This window comes from Marasmius oreades, chromosome 3 (genome assembly GCF_018924745.1).
Source record: "Marasmius oreades isolate 03SP1 chromosome 3, whole genome shotgun sequence".
Lineage (NCBI taxonomy): Eukaryota > Fungi > Basidiomycota > Agaricomycetes > Agaricales > Marasmiaceae > Marasmius > Marasmius oreades.
Window position 1 is genome coordinate 2,369,185 of NC_057325.1, and position 15,204 is coordinate 2,384,388.

At 47.1% G+C, this 15,204-nt stretch overlaps 5 protein-coding genes across 5 annotated transcripts; 2 read left to right on the forward strand and 3 right to left on the reverse strand.

The window, feature by feature from the left end:
- Nucleotides 1–22: 22 nt before the first annotated feature.
- On the reverse strand, nucleotides 23–2,354 carry E1B28_006081 (uncharacterized protein). Its single transcript, XM_043150696.1, has 9 exons — nucleotides 2,192–2,354; nucleotides 1,835–2,128; nucleotides 1,652–1,785; nucleotides 1,534–1,593; nucleotides 1,415–1,480; nucleotides 1,243–1,365; nucleotides 1,061–1,191; nucleotides 939–1,015; nucleotides 23–880 (listed from the first exon to the last, which is right to left on the reverse strand). Exons 1-9 carry the CDS (start codon nucleotides 2,297–2,299, stop codon nucleotides 230–232), a joined length of 1,644 nt encoding a protein of 547 aa, XP_043011786.1. The 5' UTR covers nucleotides 2,300–2,354; the 3' UTR covers nucleotides 23–229.
- Nucleotides 2,355–3,113: 759 nt separating this feature from the next.
- On the reverse strand, nucleotides 3,114–4,559 carry E1B28_006082 (uncharacterized protein; the record flags this gene model as incomplete). Its single annotated transcript, XM_043150697.1, has 3 exons — nucleotides 3,114–3,153; nucleotides 3,212–3,560; nucleotides 3,617–4,559. 3 exons carry the CDS (start codon nucleotides 4,557–4,559, stop codon nucleotides 3,114–3,116), a joined length of 1,332 nt encoding a protein of 443 aa, XP_043011787.1.
- Nucleotides 4,560–7,092: 2,533 nt separating this feature from the next.
- Nucleotides 7,093–8,387, forward strand: E1B28_006083 (uncharacterized protein). The gene is made up of 8 exons (XM_043150698.1): nucleotides 7,093–7,102; nucleotides 7,160–7,363; nucleotides 7,415–7,477; nucleotides 7,532–7,600; nucleotides 7,651–7,719; nucleotides 7,769–7,837; nucleotides 7,887–7,937; nucleotides 7,987–8,387. The coding sequence occupies exons 2-8, from the start codon at nucleotides 7,301–7,303 to the stop codon at nucleotides 8,014–8,016; spliced, it is 414 nt and encodes a 137-aa protein (XP_043011788.1). The 5' UTR covers nucleotides 7,093–7,102; nucleotides 7,160–7,300; the 3' UTR covers nucleotides 8,017–8,387.
- A 2,724-nt stretch (nucleotides 8,388–11,111) lies between these two features.
- E1B28_006084 (uncharacterized protein) lies at nucleotides 11,112–12,518 on the forward strand. The gene is made up of 5 exons (XM_043150699.1): nucleotides 11,112–11,152; nucleotides 11,215–11,440; nucleotides 11,498–11,626; nucleotides 11,679–11,935; nucleotides 11,991–12,518. The coding sequence occupies exons 2-5, from the start codon at nucleotides 11,220–11,222 to the stop codon at nucleotides 12,428–12,430; spliced, it is 1,047 nt and encodes a 348-aa protein (XP_043011789.1). The 5' UTR covers nucleotides 11,112–11,152; nucleotides 11,215–11,219; the 3' UTR covers nucleotides 12,431–12,518.
- Nucleotides 12,519–12,862: 344 nt separating this feature from the next.
- On the reverse strand, nucleotides 12,863–15,071 carry E1B28_006085 (uncharacterized protein). The gene is made up of 2 exons (XM_043150700.1): nucleotides 14,210–15,071; nucleotides 12,863–14,155 (listed from the first exon to the last, which is right to left on the reverse strand). The coding sequence occupies exons 1-2, from the start codon at nucleotides 15,041–15,043 to the stop codon at nucleotides 13,241–13,243; spliced, it is 1,749 nt and encodes a 582-aa protein (XP_043011790.1). The 5' UTR covers nucleotides 15,044–15,071; the 3' UTR covers nucleotides 12,863–13,240.
- Between the last annotated feature and the right edge of the window lie 133 nt (nucleotides 15,072–15,204).

Sequence of the window (15,204 nt, forward strand, 5' to 3'; positions counted from 1 at the left end):
ACAATAACAATGCATGTATATCGTCGGGATTCCGAAGGAAAACCAGCGCTGATGGGCGAGGTGATATCAAGTATGGCAAGAAAGGAATACCCTGCTACTTAGAACCATTGCCTATTTATACATTTTGACCAACCTCTCATCCCTCCATCTTAACATAAATACATTACTTAAGTAGATCTTAATTCGTAAAAAAACGTAAACGTAACGAAACCCCCAGGACTGGGTATACTCATTTCTGAGTCTGCCTCGTCCTATTCCCCGACAGTGACAATCTGGAAAGCAAGTCATTCCACGAGTGATGGGATGGTTCATCATCCTCGAGATTGAATGACCCAGGCATCTGGAGTGCCATATCGTCATCCCTATCTCGACGAATGCTAGAGGGCGATTCCTCGGGTGCAGAGACATCATCTCTCCTTTCTGATGGCGTCGAAGGTTGATTAGCCGGCAGTGGGAGTGATTTCAGGGATATGGCAGGAGAAGTGGGAGTCCGGACCCCATTTTCATGTGGGTGATCTTCGTCGGGGGCAGTCACTGTGACATTGGCATTATCCCCAGGTTCATGGCTACCAAGTTTCCTTGCCTCACTCAAACCAGTCTCCGGGGACTGGCTTGCTTCGGAGTTCCTCCAACCGACTTCCTCGTCCTCGTCGTCAGTGGTAACATTGCTTTCACTTCCAGTTGTCGTATGACTTGGTCCCCATCCCCCACTACTAGTAGACGAGCTCTTTTCGAGGTTTCTACTACCAATGGTACTTTTGAGTCGGCTGATTGCCCTAGCACTGGCAATTGCCGAACGCCATCGAGCGCGTGGATCGAAGTGGTCTCGAAGCCCGACGCCAAGATCATGTTCGGCAGAGGGCTTATGAGTAGTTAACCACTGAAAAGAAAGACATGGTTTGCGAGAGTCAACACGATAGATTAAGACTAGAACTTACCGCATCATTCAATGCTGCGCTTGCTGTTGGTCTTTTCGTCGGATCAGGGTTTAAGAGCGAACGTATGAACGTTTTTGCTGCGCAACGATGAGAACTATGTACAAGTGAATGATTTCACGCACCTTCTTTACTAACGTTCTTCCAGTATTTTTCATGAAACTCGATCTTTGCCTCGGTTGTCTCTCTGATTAGTGTCTTGGTGTCTTCAGACCGGAATGGAGAGTAACCACAAAGCAGAACGTAGGTGATGATTCTAATGGTGATTTGAGCCCAGTACGAGTGATGGTGAAGAAACAGAACAGACCCTGTGCTCCATGTGTCCACAGCCTTTCCATGTCCTTCATTGAGTAGTACTTCTGGAGCAACATAACCAACGCTACCGGCAAGTGAATGCAACTGCTCTTCTGGTGAATGCAGATGCTTAGCGCTGGTGGGAGTGAATTAGCTTTTGTGACCAAATACAGGCTAACACTTACATTCCGAAATCAGCAATTACTATGTCACTGTCTTCCTCCCGGGTACGATAGAGTATGTTTTCTGGCCTGGGGACAGATAACAGGTTAGCGTAATTTGAGATATTTGGCGAGGGACGGACTTAAGATCACGATGGACGATATCGTGGTCATGAAGGTATTTGACACCAGCCAATATTGACCTTGCGCCCAATACTGATTGTGAGGCTGATGAAGTCTGGAAACGCGATTAATCCGCACCTCACAACCATAACCGCATCCTGTTCAGTGAATTTCCCCTTGTTGAGTATCCTCTCAAATAACTCTCCGCCTACGGCGAGCTCGAATGAAAGATAATATTTGGTTCGTGATTCGAACCATTCATAGAATTTAACCTGCATAACAGAGTGAGGAAGGGCCAGTTACAACGCAGGATTCACATACGATATTGGGGTGATCGAGACCTTTCAAAACCTCCATCTCACCCCAAACACTCGCCTCGTTACCTTTGACCTTCTTCTTTGGTATGATCTTCAAGGCTACATCTTTCACGATACCGAGCGCAGAGCTGTGCGACGGGGCGGGAGAGTTTGTCGAAGATCTAGACGGAGCTTTATTGCCTGAGCCCACCGAAAGACTTCGTTTAGGTTTGGGTGACGGTGCCTCGACTTCAAGTTCTGCTGCTGCCCCATGCTCGGCTAGTCCGACCTGTTCCGGAGGAACGTGCCACGTTGCTCGCTAAGACGGATATTAATTGACAATTGACGATTATTAGTAGACAAAGAATGGATCAAGGCGCACCACTACTTTCCCGAAAGTGCCTTCACCTAATACTTGATGGACTTCGTAGTTTCTTTTCTTCCCAAAGCTTGGGGGTTGTGGTAAAATGGCGTTTTTGATAGAAAGCATCTGGGATCGAATGGATGTCTCGCTCGCTTGACTATGAGTGAAACTTGAAAGGACTAGTCATACTTGCCGATTCGGCCACAGAGATATATTCAACCCTTTTTTTGGTATATCACGTGCCTGGACGCTTGTGTATGACCGTACTAGTACTAGGTTGTAAATCGAGTTCAACAGCCGAGTTAAAATGAGATCCAAGCTGAATTTTAATTTAGCACGCAGTCTGCGTAAGTACATTGAAATTTGAAGGTGCTCCGGGAGTATCCAGAATCCTTTTTAAGACATTTTCAATCTTCAACAGGTGTCAAGCTCAGACGCTCAAGTACGGTATATCAGTTAGACCCCCAAAAAAATCATGGAAACCTAGGAGGCTCTGTCCATTTTGTCCTAGACATTCACAGAGATTAGGCTTGGTGAAGAGTTGCGAAGAAAGAGAACGGGCATTATCGCAATGCCAGTTCAATACACTAAAGTCGTGGCACTCATACTATGTTGAAAGAACCACTCAGAAGCACTATATGGTGACTACCACCACAAATACGGTTCCACCTCTCTTGCCGTCCTTTTTGTATTGGTTTCACATCTCGATCCACATCTATCGGTATCCGTGCCAGGCTTGGGCCATAACGGACAGACACTTGTTTTACGTACGAATCAGAATAAAAAGTAACGACCGAGTTCTCGATACCGCGCTAGCTGAGAAGTTGACAGTGACAACAACTGGGGAGCGACAAAAGAGCAGAGCAATAACCAGGACGACGTCCTTACTCCCGATAGATGATCGACAATTAAATTAGTACAGAGACGGTCCTTCATTTTATTAGTACTCCAATCGGATGTAGTTGTCCCAGATAAATTTACTATAAAACAAGGCTAAATGAGTCCACGAGGTCCCAATTTAATGGCAACTAGACCTACCGAACCGGTGAATCCGTTGCGCCAGTATCACATAACAATCCGTGTTGCCTAGATTGAGGAAAATAAACAAGTAATCGCGAGGGGGAAACCTTCACATTCCGGAGGAGTGGAAATGTGGGAGGCCTTCTAGTGGAAAGTAGATCATCGAGGCTAGACCAGGCTGATGTAGATTTTTCAACCATTTTCCGAGGGCGCCCAAAGTCAAAATTCGATACATGAACTGTCGCCAAGGACGACGCGCGAGCTGTGCGAATAATGTCAATAGCTCGGAAGACGTCCCCTGGACTTCCACCTGTCCAGTTAATTTTGAGTGCGCGCAACCTATACAGTTCGGATAGATTAACACCTTCTAGGGCAAAAACAATAAGTATGCGTGCCAGTGTGGTTGCCGAAACTCAAGCTCACCAGATACAGGTGAAGCCCAACCATAGTCGAGGAATAAGCTCTCGACATTAGGGCATGCGCGGTTAAGAAAAATGTTAATGCGTCGGCTTATTTCGTTTTTATCGTAGAGGGGACTTCCGCAGTAGTCAAGACCTAGATATAAGCTGGACAGCGAGCTCAATACCACGAATTGACTGAACCAGTCAATGTACTGCAATAAAGACTGCACGCCATCGATATCCAAATTTTGGAGGCGAGGGAAGGTCTGGTGCCTCCCCGCAATTCCCATGAATATTGGCCGGGGAACGGTCGCAGAATGGCCGCGAATCGCAAGGTTCTCGAGAGAGTTCGAGAAGAGATAGATAAAATCCATCGTCTCCAAAACTCCATGATCGGGGCTGACAGTTATATGCAAGGAGATTAGGGGGACGATACAAGGCATTGAAAGGCAGGAACTATCTGTCCTCAGCGCAGGGAGATTTGGGACTGTGAGATGGCGGAGAGAGATTCCCTTCGCTGCTATAAGGGTGAAAAAGGAATCAAGCCAAAGTTCGTTGTCCCTCATAGGATCAATTGTCATTTTTTGAAGATGCGGACGAAGTGTGCAATAAGGTGATTTCAAGAGTATCAAAAGCCTGGCCATCTTGGTGCGATTGATTACAACCCCTTGTGAAAACATTCGAGGGCGGGTGCGCAAGAGCCACACCCTACTGACAAGGCTGCACAATGTAAGCACCTTTCCATCGTGATGTAAGGTGTCTAGAAGGAGATCCACAATGTCGACGGGAAGAGGAAGCGTCCTTTTCTGAGGTCGTGAGTGGATGCCATGGCGCCATATGTGGTGTCTGAACGTGCTTTCCATACCTGCGACGACGGGACTGAGCCACAGAGCAAGAATGAGATAGAGGATATGGGTGTGAGATGCTGGGAGAAGTGAAGGAGAAGAAGGGAAGGGCATGGTCATCAGAATCTGAACATCATTTCCTATATTTGAAAAACCACTAAGATGAACTAGCGTCGAGCAGCAGAGCTCGCGGTGTCAGTCTTGAACATTAAATCTTATCCCCGGGGAAGTCACACTGAATAAAACAGACGGACTTCGTGGCACCTCTTAGTTGAAACGAAACAATAGTTAAGAACGAGCTGTAGGGTACCCTGAGGCTAATCATACTTAGGATTTTAAAGAGCCAAAAAGCAAGCAACAAGAGAAGATATGATCAAAATCGTGGATCGAAGGCAGAACTTGGACAAAATACTCACACGTTAGGTCAACTTTTTGGCAAACCTCGATCTGTAAGATCCACGGAAATGAAGCTTATCAGATATAGACGGCTAGCATCGAACCCCTTGATTCGTTGAACAAAGAACAATTTCTCAAGCTGGTATCATGTGTCCTTAGGACAATAAGGCCGACGGACTAGTTTGTTGCTGAGTGAATGTGAAATGAACGTGGACCACGCCAGGGTTGATTTGAACAAGTCCCCGCCGTCATCCCAAAAGTCTTCCTGTTCCTCAGGATGGGGAAAGGGGCGACAATGTGCAAGCCGAAATGATGCATAATGACCAGGAAATCAGAATCGCATCATGATTTGTTGGAGAGTGAATCTTTCAAGATCCAACCACCCTGTGAAAAAAGTAAATGAGATTGCGTTGAGATCTGGCAAGTGAGCAAACAGCGCTTCAAACCCACTAGGAATACTGTGGATGCGTACCTGCTTCTCTCACGTCGGGTTCCAGTAGGATTATACCTGTTTTGCTCTGACGCAAAGTACATCAGGAAGTTCCGGAACCACAGGCGAGCTTTCGACGCTTGCATGTGGGTTCCTTTCTTCCTGTACTGCTTTCCAATTCATTCCACATTATTCTGTACAGCAAGAATGCAGACTAAGAAAGAGCATACAACGTACTGAATAGGGACGGTGAACTTGGTGCACTAGCCAGAATTCCAAATTTGACATGGGCCGCTGGTCGCTGGTTTCCGCTGGTAATGCCAAAGGGCGCGTCGGTGGTTTTACAGTGGGGCAGGCATGGATGGATGCATGGTCATCGGCGGCAGAATCTGGGCGTAGAGAAAAATATCCCTCCTGAGAATGATAACGAATCTGAGGCACTTTCGGAATCAAGTGCTTCCTGCGACTCGAACTTGTCTGAGCGGCTCTAGAGTTGCAATCCTCTTGAGTTTCCGGGCCTGCGTGAAATTCATATGCGTAGAGATGAGATGAATCAACTTCACGAGACCATTCGAAGAACTAGCTTTGAGGGTACGAAACCTGTATCCAACACGCGCCTCGGGGTCAAACACCTGTCTAACAGCATTCTTCTTTTTCTCGTGCGTGATCGGGGAGCTACCATGCATTGTGCTTGGAGGATCTGAATAGATTTGAAAAGAGTTGATTTAAGGTCAAGGCCTGGTGATGATAAGTACAATTTTCCCTAGTTCAGTGGTCAAAGGTCAGAAAAGCCTGTGGACGACTTTGAAGGACGCCAGCAGAAATTTTCAAAACAAGAACAAACTGCACGGGCGGCCAATCACATTCCACGGTTTTCAGAAGGGTGCCGTTACGCCGTACATCCAACATATCCGTTGCCAATCCAGTTGACTCCCGACTTCTCTTCTTCCTGATCGAAAATACTGGAATGTTAATGCAACATTGCTTTTCAGTCCAAATATGTGACTGGCCTCAAGAGTCAAGTATCCTTTACTCCAGGTGTTTCAATGTCGGTTTGTTGCATTTCGATTCCAAGAAACCGTTGTTCGAGAGTCAAATAATACTCAGAACCATGAGCTATACATTTTCAAACCTGAAGGTCCGAATTGGATAAAACTCGACACTCGAAGGGTTCGATGCACCTACTAACACCGATCGCTTCTTTCAAACGAAGGACCCGCAAGATCTGACTGGTCGATTGTTTTGCAGATTGTTCTGTGGTCTACCACACTTCTTTAGCAACTTCCTTCCTTCCTGTTGAATGCCAAAGCAATCTTGGAACTCTGTGTCGCGCCATACGCGTACATTTGAGTGGCCTAGGTATGTTTTTTTTTTGTTCTTCGTGATTTTCGTGAGGTAGGAGTCGATTGAAATCATTGGCATTGAGCTGCCTTTATCGCACTCGCGGGAAGTCGCGCCGAGTCCTCTGTCCTTTGTCCTCCCAACTACGCGGCCTCCATTTTACTCGTCATCCAAAGTGGACGTGGTTAGGAAGGGCATAAGTATTGTAGTAATCCGTCCTCGATCGGCTGGATTTCTTTACGCTTGCCCGGAAGGAACTTCGTCACAATTCCTCCTCGTTCCATCCTTGTGTGCCTCCTGCTCTTTGCTTTTAGCTGGTTTTTCAAAGTTTACTTACTTTCAAGTACGGTTTGGCACGGCACTGACATTAGGTTGCCGGGCAAGCTGTGTGTAACCTAATTGACCTTGCTGGTTATAACGTGTTCCTCTTATTTACTGACACGACGCAAGACTGTCGTTCATCTCTCCAGCGATCCAGAAGCGAATCTCAGTCTGAGTGAGTTACATATGCAGTCATGGGAGGTGATATATTGATAAATCGGAGATTATGCAGTCGACAGGCACCATGCCATTTACGGCTAGTATTTTGCCCGAATTAGGGGGTACCTCATTTGGACATAAATCAAAATTACAATGACTGTCTAGTAGCAATCCTTTCTTCTCTCTCGACTTCCAAAACCCATCACGCCTTTTAATGCTCCTTCATTCATATCTCGTTGTACTCGCTCTTTCCATTCTGACGAGTGCTGCACCCATCGTGAGCCTTGCCTCCAAGTCGGTCATGTTGATTCCGCGTTCTGATGTTCAGAGTTGCTTGCAGGAAAGTGATTCGTTGGTTGCCCGAGTAGAGATGAGCGGGAGTGGAATCGATGTGAGTAACCCACTGCTCACTCGCTAGACCGTGTACGTATTCAGAATGCGATAGATATGGTCACCCGCACAACAAGATATGCCAACGCGGAAGCGAGAGGCCAAAGTAATTATAGAGGTTGAAGTGAGCACAAACCTTTCTCATGAAACGTATGATATTGACCAATCCTACAGGCTCGCACACCACCGCACACTGCAGTATGGAGACGAAAGGCTGAAGCTGATTCGGAAGTGGACTTGGAGGTGGGTTCCAATCTTCTGTCTGGAAGACATGCCATTGATTTCCCTGTAGGTGCGCAACCCTCCACACACTGCAGTATGGAGGCGAAAGGTTGAAGCTGATTCGGACGTGGACTTGGAGGTGGGTTCCAATCTTCCGTCTCAAAGGCGTGCCATTGATTTCCCTGCAGGTTCGCACGCCACCACACACTGCAGTATGGAAGCGTAAAGCCGAGGTCGATGTGCGTTAAGGACTCATATTCATAAGCACCATATTGATTGCTTTTGCAGGCCCGTCCACCACCATTCATAGCAGCATAGAAACATGCTTACCGACTCACTCTGAGCATTTCTACGCAGGGGCATCTCCTCAGAGCTTGTTACTCCACCGTTTCACCTGTAAATCCTCATTCGTTCCCTCCTTTCTGCTCTTGCCAGTTGTACCACATATTCTCGCATGTTTTTCGCTCGTCCATTTCTTCTGTCTTTACGTCTTGTCAACATCCCATAGTGGATCAGTTCTTACAGGCTTTCGGTTGCAGTTCTACAACCATTTTCTCTCCGTTCATTCAGGCACCCGATACGTCGCCGGCTCCGCTCTGCTCGTTTCTTGGACATCCTTAGCCAGATTGGCAGTATTTTCTTTCAGATGTACACAGTTTATAATTCGTTAATAAGCAACTCGTGAGCCCGTGGTGAGTGACAGGGCGCTTGGACAGCGTGCATCCTGAAGGCTCTCGATCTCGATTATATGCATTGCGACGAACTGATTTGGGTTCGATAGACAGGCAATAGTCTGCCCGTGAACATTTCTCGCTGGCGGATTCAGATATTGCATTGATCGTCCGGGCGTCCGACAGCATTGCCGTGTCCCTCGCAGGTAGTCGCAGAGACTGTTGCATGTGTCCAATGTTGTGACGTTTGAAGGAATTCCATTTTGAATTTGGGACCCATGTGCATCTGACAGGCATCTACTGACGCGATGTTCAAGGAGTGAACGTAGACGCTGGTATTACATCCAAACAATCAATTTCAATACATTGGGTTCGTTCTCAGTAGGCCATCCCTACTTTCGTGGATTGTTCCTCCACGGGACTCTTCACTCCGTTGATCGAGGAGCTGTCAGCGCTCTGAAGACAAGGTTATCACCACAGTCGAAACATAACGAACAACACACCTTTCGACTAGTAGTTGTTGGTTCTGACGATGGGTGACTTATATCGGTGTTAAACTGCGGCAAGTCCGAAAGGTTGATAGATTTAGGATCCGTAATTTTTTCTCGTAGACCGTCCCGAGCATTTAGCGACGCCAGATACGAGTTGAGGTATACTCGAGTCGGAGTTAAGAGTGAATTTCACTATAATTAATCGTTCACACTCACGCTTGCTCAACAGCAAATAGAACCCTGTAACCGAGTTCACGCCTCATTCGAATCAAGGACAGAAATAGACTCACCCAAAAATACGAAGTTGTGCGGCATAACGATATAGAATATCATTCCCAACGCCGCGTCCACACTGTAACCTCGTAAGATGAGCCATAACGGAAAGCATGTCGACGCCTACGCCACAATCAAACCGGTATTGATGGTATATGTCATTAAGATCTTGATCAGGGAATCGGTTCTGATGGCCACCTTCAGAAGGATAGTTGGAGAGCTGAACATAAAACAAACCTCGTAAAACCTGTCCTTGACTTGCGGAGTAGATAACACAATAACAAGGCGACGCTGAGGTCGCTCGTGGTCCCAGCAGCGAAGTTCAAGTACATCAAACTCTGGCGAATGATTGAGGCATAAGTAAAGCGATAGAATGGAATGACCGACCGAGAGTATGTCCAGTTCCGCGTAGGACTTCAGTTTGAAGCTAGAAAACAGAAAATCAGCCTCGGGGGAAAGCATTCAGTAACAGATGCACGAACGCTTTTGCCGTGATCACTTGATAGTGAAAACCGTGAAGATTTAGCATCATCCTCGAGAAACGTCCAACTGACGCTCACCGATACCAACGACTATGGTAAAAAAGTAAGTACAGGCAGGTGGCCACCGAGTTGTGGGTAATCATACCAAGATCGGTCATAGACACGGCAAGCTAGTTGTCATACCTGTAAGAAGTCATATGACACACCTTGACGGGTAAACTCACAAGCCATACTGTTAGTATAACGTTCCCGTTGCTTACTGAAAAAAATATATTTAAGGTTCAAAAAGCCCGCACGAATGGGAATAGAAACACACATCGGTATACACGCCGTGCGAACATGCTAAAAAAAGAGAACATTCTGTAACAAATTGTATGAGAATAGAAGCAAAGGATCACATACCTTCGTATGATGAAGTTGGATATCGACTGGAAGTTGGAAAATCACGTTCAGGGATAATTCGGGAATTCACCTAGTACACCTACCGTAACAGCGACATGAATCTGACGTGGAAAATTCGTGAATATCTGGGAGTGTAAAGGGAATGCGGACAGCTGCTCACAATTACACTCCTGGAGGGCGCCAACGGTGGGAACGGCTTTAACTCTCTGAGCAGGTGAATGGCTGTCGCACTGACCAAACAGGAAAAGCAACGCTTAAAGGGTTGGCATAGTTGGACACGAGATAGAAATAAAGAAAGTGACAGTTGAGGATGGTATCGAATGTGTCCAAAAACCTGTAGGACGATGAGCTGTGCCGGTTTCAAGAACGGATAGGATTTAAGTGTTTTACCAGAGAAATGCGATCTACAGCAGGCCGAACGGTGGAAAGTCAAGTCTTGGAATGTACGAGAAACCAAGATTCAAAACGTACCCATGCCTTGAACAAACTTTTATCCCGCGAGCTGTTTGAGTTGAAATAGCTGAATGTTTGAGCGCAAGTGATTCCCCACAAGCTGAATGATTCAATAATAATGGATGGATGCTGAAACCGACCACCAAAGAACTCACGCAGTAGCAGCAAGGCCACCGACAAGGAGAGCGCCAAGTGTATTGTCAAACTTCATCGGTAGGAGCGCAAGTGGGTTGCTTGAAGGATCGCCTGTTCCAGTAGGCATTGGAGAGGACATCGTCGGAAGGGAGCCACTGAAGTGGGAATGACCAGGGAAACCCTGACAGGTCCCTGTGTGGAAGTGGTCTTATGATAAGTACGTGATCCCGAGGATTGAATTCAATATCAGCGTGTGTACCGTGGGTTTTCATATATGGAACATAATCGATAATCCCGCAAGCCCTTCCTCAACGATACTGGGAAAATTGGAGGAACATACTATGTCTGCGCCAGTCTTCAAAGCTTCAGAGGGGGGTCAGTACGCCGCCTACACGAAGTACTTGAGAATATTGGTCCCGTAAACCTGCTGGTGCAAGGCGTCTTGTAGGTCCAGGCTCTAGATGTTACATGTATCTCGAAAAACAACGGTTCGGTGATACCGGCCAATTGGCAACTTGAGCCTCGATCATCATATCACGTGGCCACGGTACGTCTCGGAGACTAATTATAAAAACTTCGACAACCTGTTTACATCTTTACATCTTACAGCCAGCATGACAGGTATACTCAGTGATGGTCGATGGATCAAGAAAATGCCCTCTCCTTATTCCAAATCTCAGGTACTGAAATGGTTGGCTTGCATCGACTACGATGTCACACCCTCGGTTGAAGCTTCTGTTGTCAACGACACCTTTCCCGCAAACCTGGACAATCTGACCATCATTCAGCGATTGCACTTACTTGGGATCAAGTTCGAGAACACTCAGATGCACTAGTAATGTCTTCACGTATTATTTGTACCGGAGACAGTGTTGATCAGATATGTCGATAGCTCACCCGAACACACTATGGATGTGGAGGCCCAACCCGTGTTCCAGCGCCTTGTGATGGACCGCAAAGGCTCTTATTGCTTTGGGAAGACTGGGTTACTCTCCGGAATGTTACGAGGGTTGGGCTACCGGTGCGAATCAAAGTCGTGTTTTGGCGTGAATAAGGAGACTGACACTCAGAAGGGTTCTTCCTGTCCAAGGCCGGGTCAACCAAAACTACATGAAACTTGGGGTTCCCCCCGATTTCACCCCCACGACACATATGGTTCTACTCGTGCAGCCCATCTCGAATAGCAATACGACTTATATGGTCGATGTAGGCTTCGGCGGAAGTTGTCCTGTGAGGCCCATGTTACTCACCGAAGGGGATCCTGTCATGGGTACTACGCCCACGGAGAAACATCGATTGCGTAAAGGAAGCCTTCCTGATTCATGCCTGGGTAAGAGTCCTTCTATGACATAAAAATACACCCATCCCGACTCCTTGCCTCGCAGATGACCCAGTCCAGTCGGTGTGGAAACTCGAGTGCCTCCATACCAAAGAGGGAAATGGCACAGCAATGGCAGATGAAAGCCAATGGAAATGGTTATACGCTTTTGATGAAGTTGAACGGTTTGCCCAAGACGTGGTCTGCTCAAGCCACTGGGTCGCGACATACGGTCGCGGCACGATCTTCGCGGATAATGTTTTGTGTATCAAACATTATTGGCTTGACGAAGAACAACTCACTAAACCTAACGAACAAAGGTGGATCGGTTCCCTCTCGCTGATGGGTAAAATCATTCGACGCCATTCAGGGCCACGGGGTGAGGTGGTCAAGGAGCTAAAGTCTGAGGAAGAAAGAGTCGAGGCGATTAAAGAGTATTTTGGCGTAGATGTAGGAAGCGTCAATATTCAGTACATCCAAGGAAGAACAGCGGCTCTGGGCCATTGAGAGTTCAAATAGAAACAAGGCTTGTATTTAACAGAATGGACGAACCAGTACTAGCGTAAAGCATACATGTGAAGAACAGTTCCACGATAGCGTCCCTCCGCCCCTCCGGCGTCGTTCTCTAAGGAGTGACAACCATCCTCCTCGGCGGTTCCTTCGTGAGGGGTAGAAGCCTCTCGTGAACCCTTTTCAAAGTTGAATTTTTTAAATTTGACCCTCCTCCATATCCATTCCGCCGTGAGCCCGAGATGAGAACCTCGCATATTCGTCTCCTTATCTTTCAAAAGCGGGTGCCTCATGAAGACAGCGACAAAAGCTAACCATACCCACTTGATGGGTTGGCAAAGTGCCTTCAGATTTGTCCCGGTGAATGCAGAATCAAACAAGGTCCGAAGAGTCTTTAGTAGATCGTGGAACCCGGTACTCTCAGGAGCATGGATGTGCAACTGCTGAACTTGTTTATAAGCTTGCGTGCAATGAGACGGTATGGAAACATGCGAGTTAGAAAATATGAAAACAGTGCAACAATAACTTGGTAGAGGCCGGCAAACCAAAACAAGAAAGGTGTAAATGAGCGACAGATTCAACCATCATTGATAAATAGGTCGAGTTGGATCGATAAATGAAGAAATAAGTAATAACACAGAAAAAAAGGGGGAAGTTTGTAAAGCTCTCATAGTACAGGAGAACTTGAACGCCAGATTGGTGAGTTAGATCGTCAAGGTACAGTGCTTTTGGGTCACCCGATGGATCGTATGATATCGCTTGGGAGGAGGGTCGATCTAAACAGAGAGAAACCGCGAAACAGTACACCTAATCCTGATCATCATTCTCTTCTTGGCCGATCAGTCTCATCACAGCTTCGCTCCTTGGTCTGATATCTAGCCTGAAACTCGTGGGTTGCCTGAATATTGGGTTCTCAAAGGCGACTTTGGACTCTTCCTCTTTCCTGCCAGCCTCACCTCGGCCGTCGTCCGCAAAGGACCAATCCACAGTTGCCAGCAAAGTCACCATTACCAGCCATGCAGAACTGGATACAAGGTTCTGTCCAGGGCATTGCCTGCGGCCAAATCCAAAGATATAGGTTCTGGGATCGCGTTCCCTTCGTCTGACTTTGAGTGCCTGGTAGGCTTCAGGGTCAGAAGATGGATTAGAAAGGAGAGTTTGTTCGGCGGGAGTGAGGAGATGCCGTTCAGGATAGAAGTCCTCCGGGGTAATATGAGGCATAAAGTCAGGTGCGGGCCAAAGTTGAGGGTCGCGGGTTATGTTGTAGATGTTGGCAAAAATTAGCGACCCCTTCTTCAAGAAAGTTTCCTTTCCAGTGGTCGGATTGATGAAGACGTCGTCCTCCATCAACCTGTGGGGCAGACTCATAGGTACGCCTGCATTATGCCTGAGAACCTCAGAAAACAAGGCTTCGCAATAGGGTAATTTCGATCGGTCTGCGAACGTAGGAAGGCGAGTACCATGAGGAATGATGGAATCAATTTCAGTACGAGCTTTAGCGTGAGCGGAAGGATATTTGGCCATCATGAGGAAGAAGTATTGTAGTGTGGTAATGGTTGTGTCGAGGGAAGCCGAGTACATGGAATTTGCGGTCCATTTGAGGTCATGTTCAAACTGATTAGAGAGGAAGGTTTTCTCGGAGGATGCAGACGTATTGTTAGGGTTAAAATCGGAGTCCTCGAGGAGAGTAGAGCAGAAAGAAGGCGTGTGGGCGTTGAGATTCTGCATCAAATTTTGAGCCAATCTCCTTTCTTTGCAAAGAAAAGTTGAACTTACTACGTGTTGCTTGACCCAGTGGTATGGCTTGTCTACCATCTCTTCCATTTTCGCCTTCCATTTTCGCGCCTTCTGGAGGAAACCCGAACCTGGCATCCACTCTGGCATGTACTGTAACTGCGGGATCAAATCAACTGGCCAAATCCCCCCGCCAGAAGCGATCTCGTTCGACAATATATCTACGCACTCCTCAGCGAGGTTAAGGAAAGGATCATCGTCACTCTGGACCTTGTAGCCGTATACCACGTTCAAGGTCAGTTGGCCCGCGTACCTTCGAAGAAGAGGAATATAATACTTTTGCGATTCAACCTGCGAGCTCGTAGGGGGTTTGGGTGCCAACAGACGACGAATGAAACAATGTGTTTCGCGAGTAATGAGTGGGAAATAAGTAGGGATACGCGTCCCAGCCAAAGCCATGTTCATCAAACGTCGCTGACGTTTGCTCTGGGCGCCAGAGCCCGTAAAAGCGACCATGTCGTTGCAACCACACAGATCGTTGACCATGGTAAGATGAGGCTTATCGGAATAGAGTGAGCCACGCCTGTCGAGGAGCTCGAAGACAATGCGAGGTGTATTGAGGAATACGAGAGGTTGGCCAAAGACATGAAGATAGGTGATGTCGCCGTAGACTTTGGCCCATGATGTCGCGCGTAGCCAAAGTTCTCGAGGAGTGAGATCGAGGATGTTGCCGAGGATGGGTACAGGTTTTGGACCGGGTGGTAAAACGGCGCTGCCGGTGATGTCAGACTTGCTGGATGGCGTGGAGGATGATCTCAGCTTGTTGAGGACGACGACCACGACGACGAGAAAAATTAGAAGTGAAAACGAAAACATGGCATCAGTTAAAGAAAGGGGGCCTTTTGGGAAATTCTGAATTTATGTCAAAACTGGCTTCTTTTACCCTGACTAGCTACATATGGCAATACCGTCCCCAGTTTGTGGTAACAACGAAATTACAAAATGCCTCAACTTCCGTTCCAAATGTAGCACTTCCT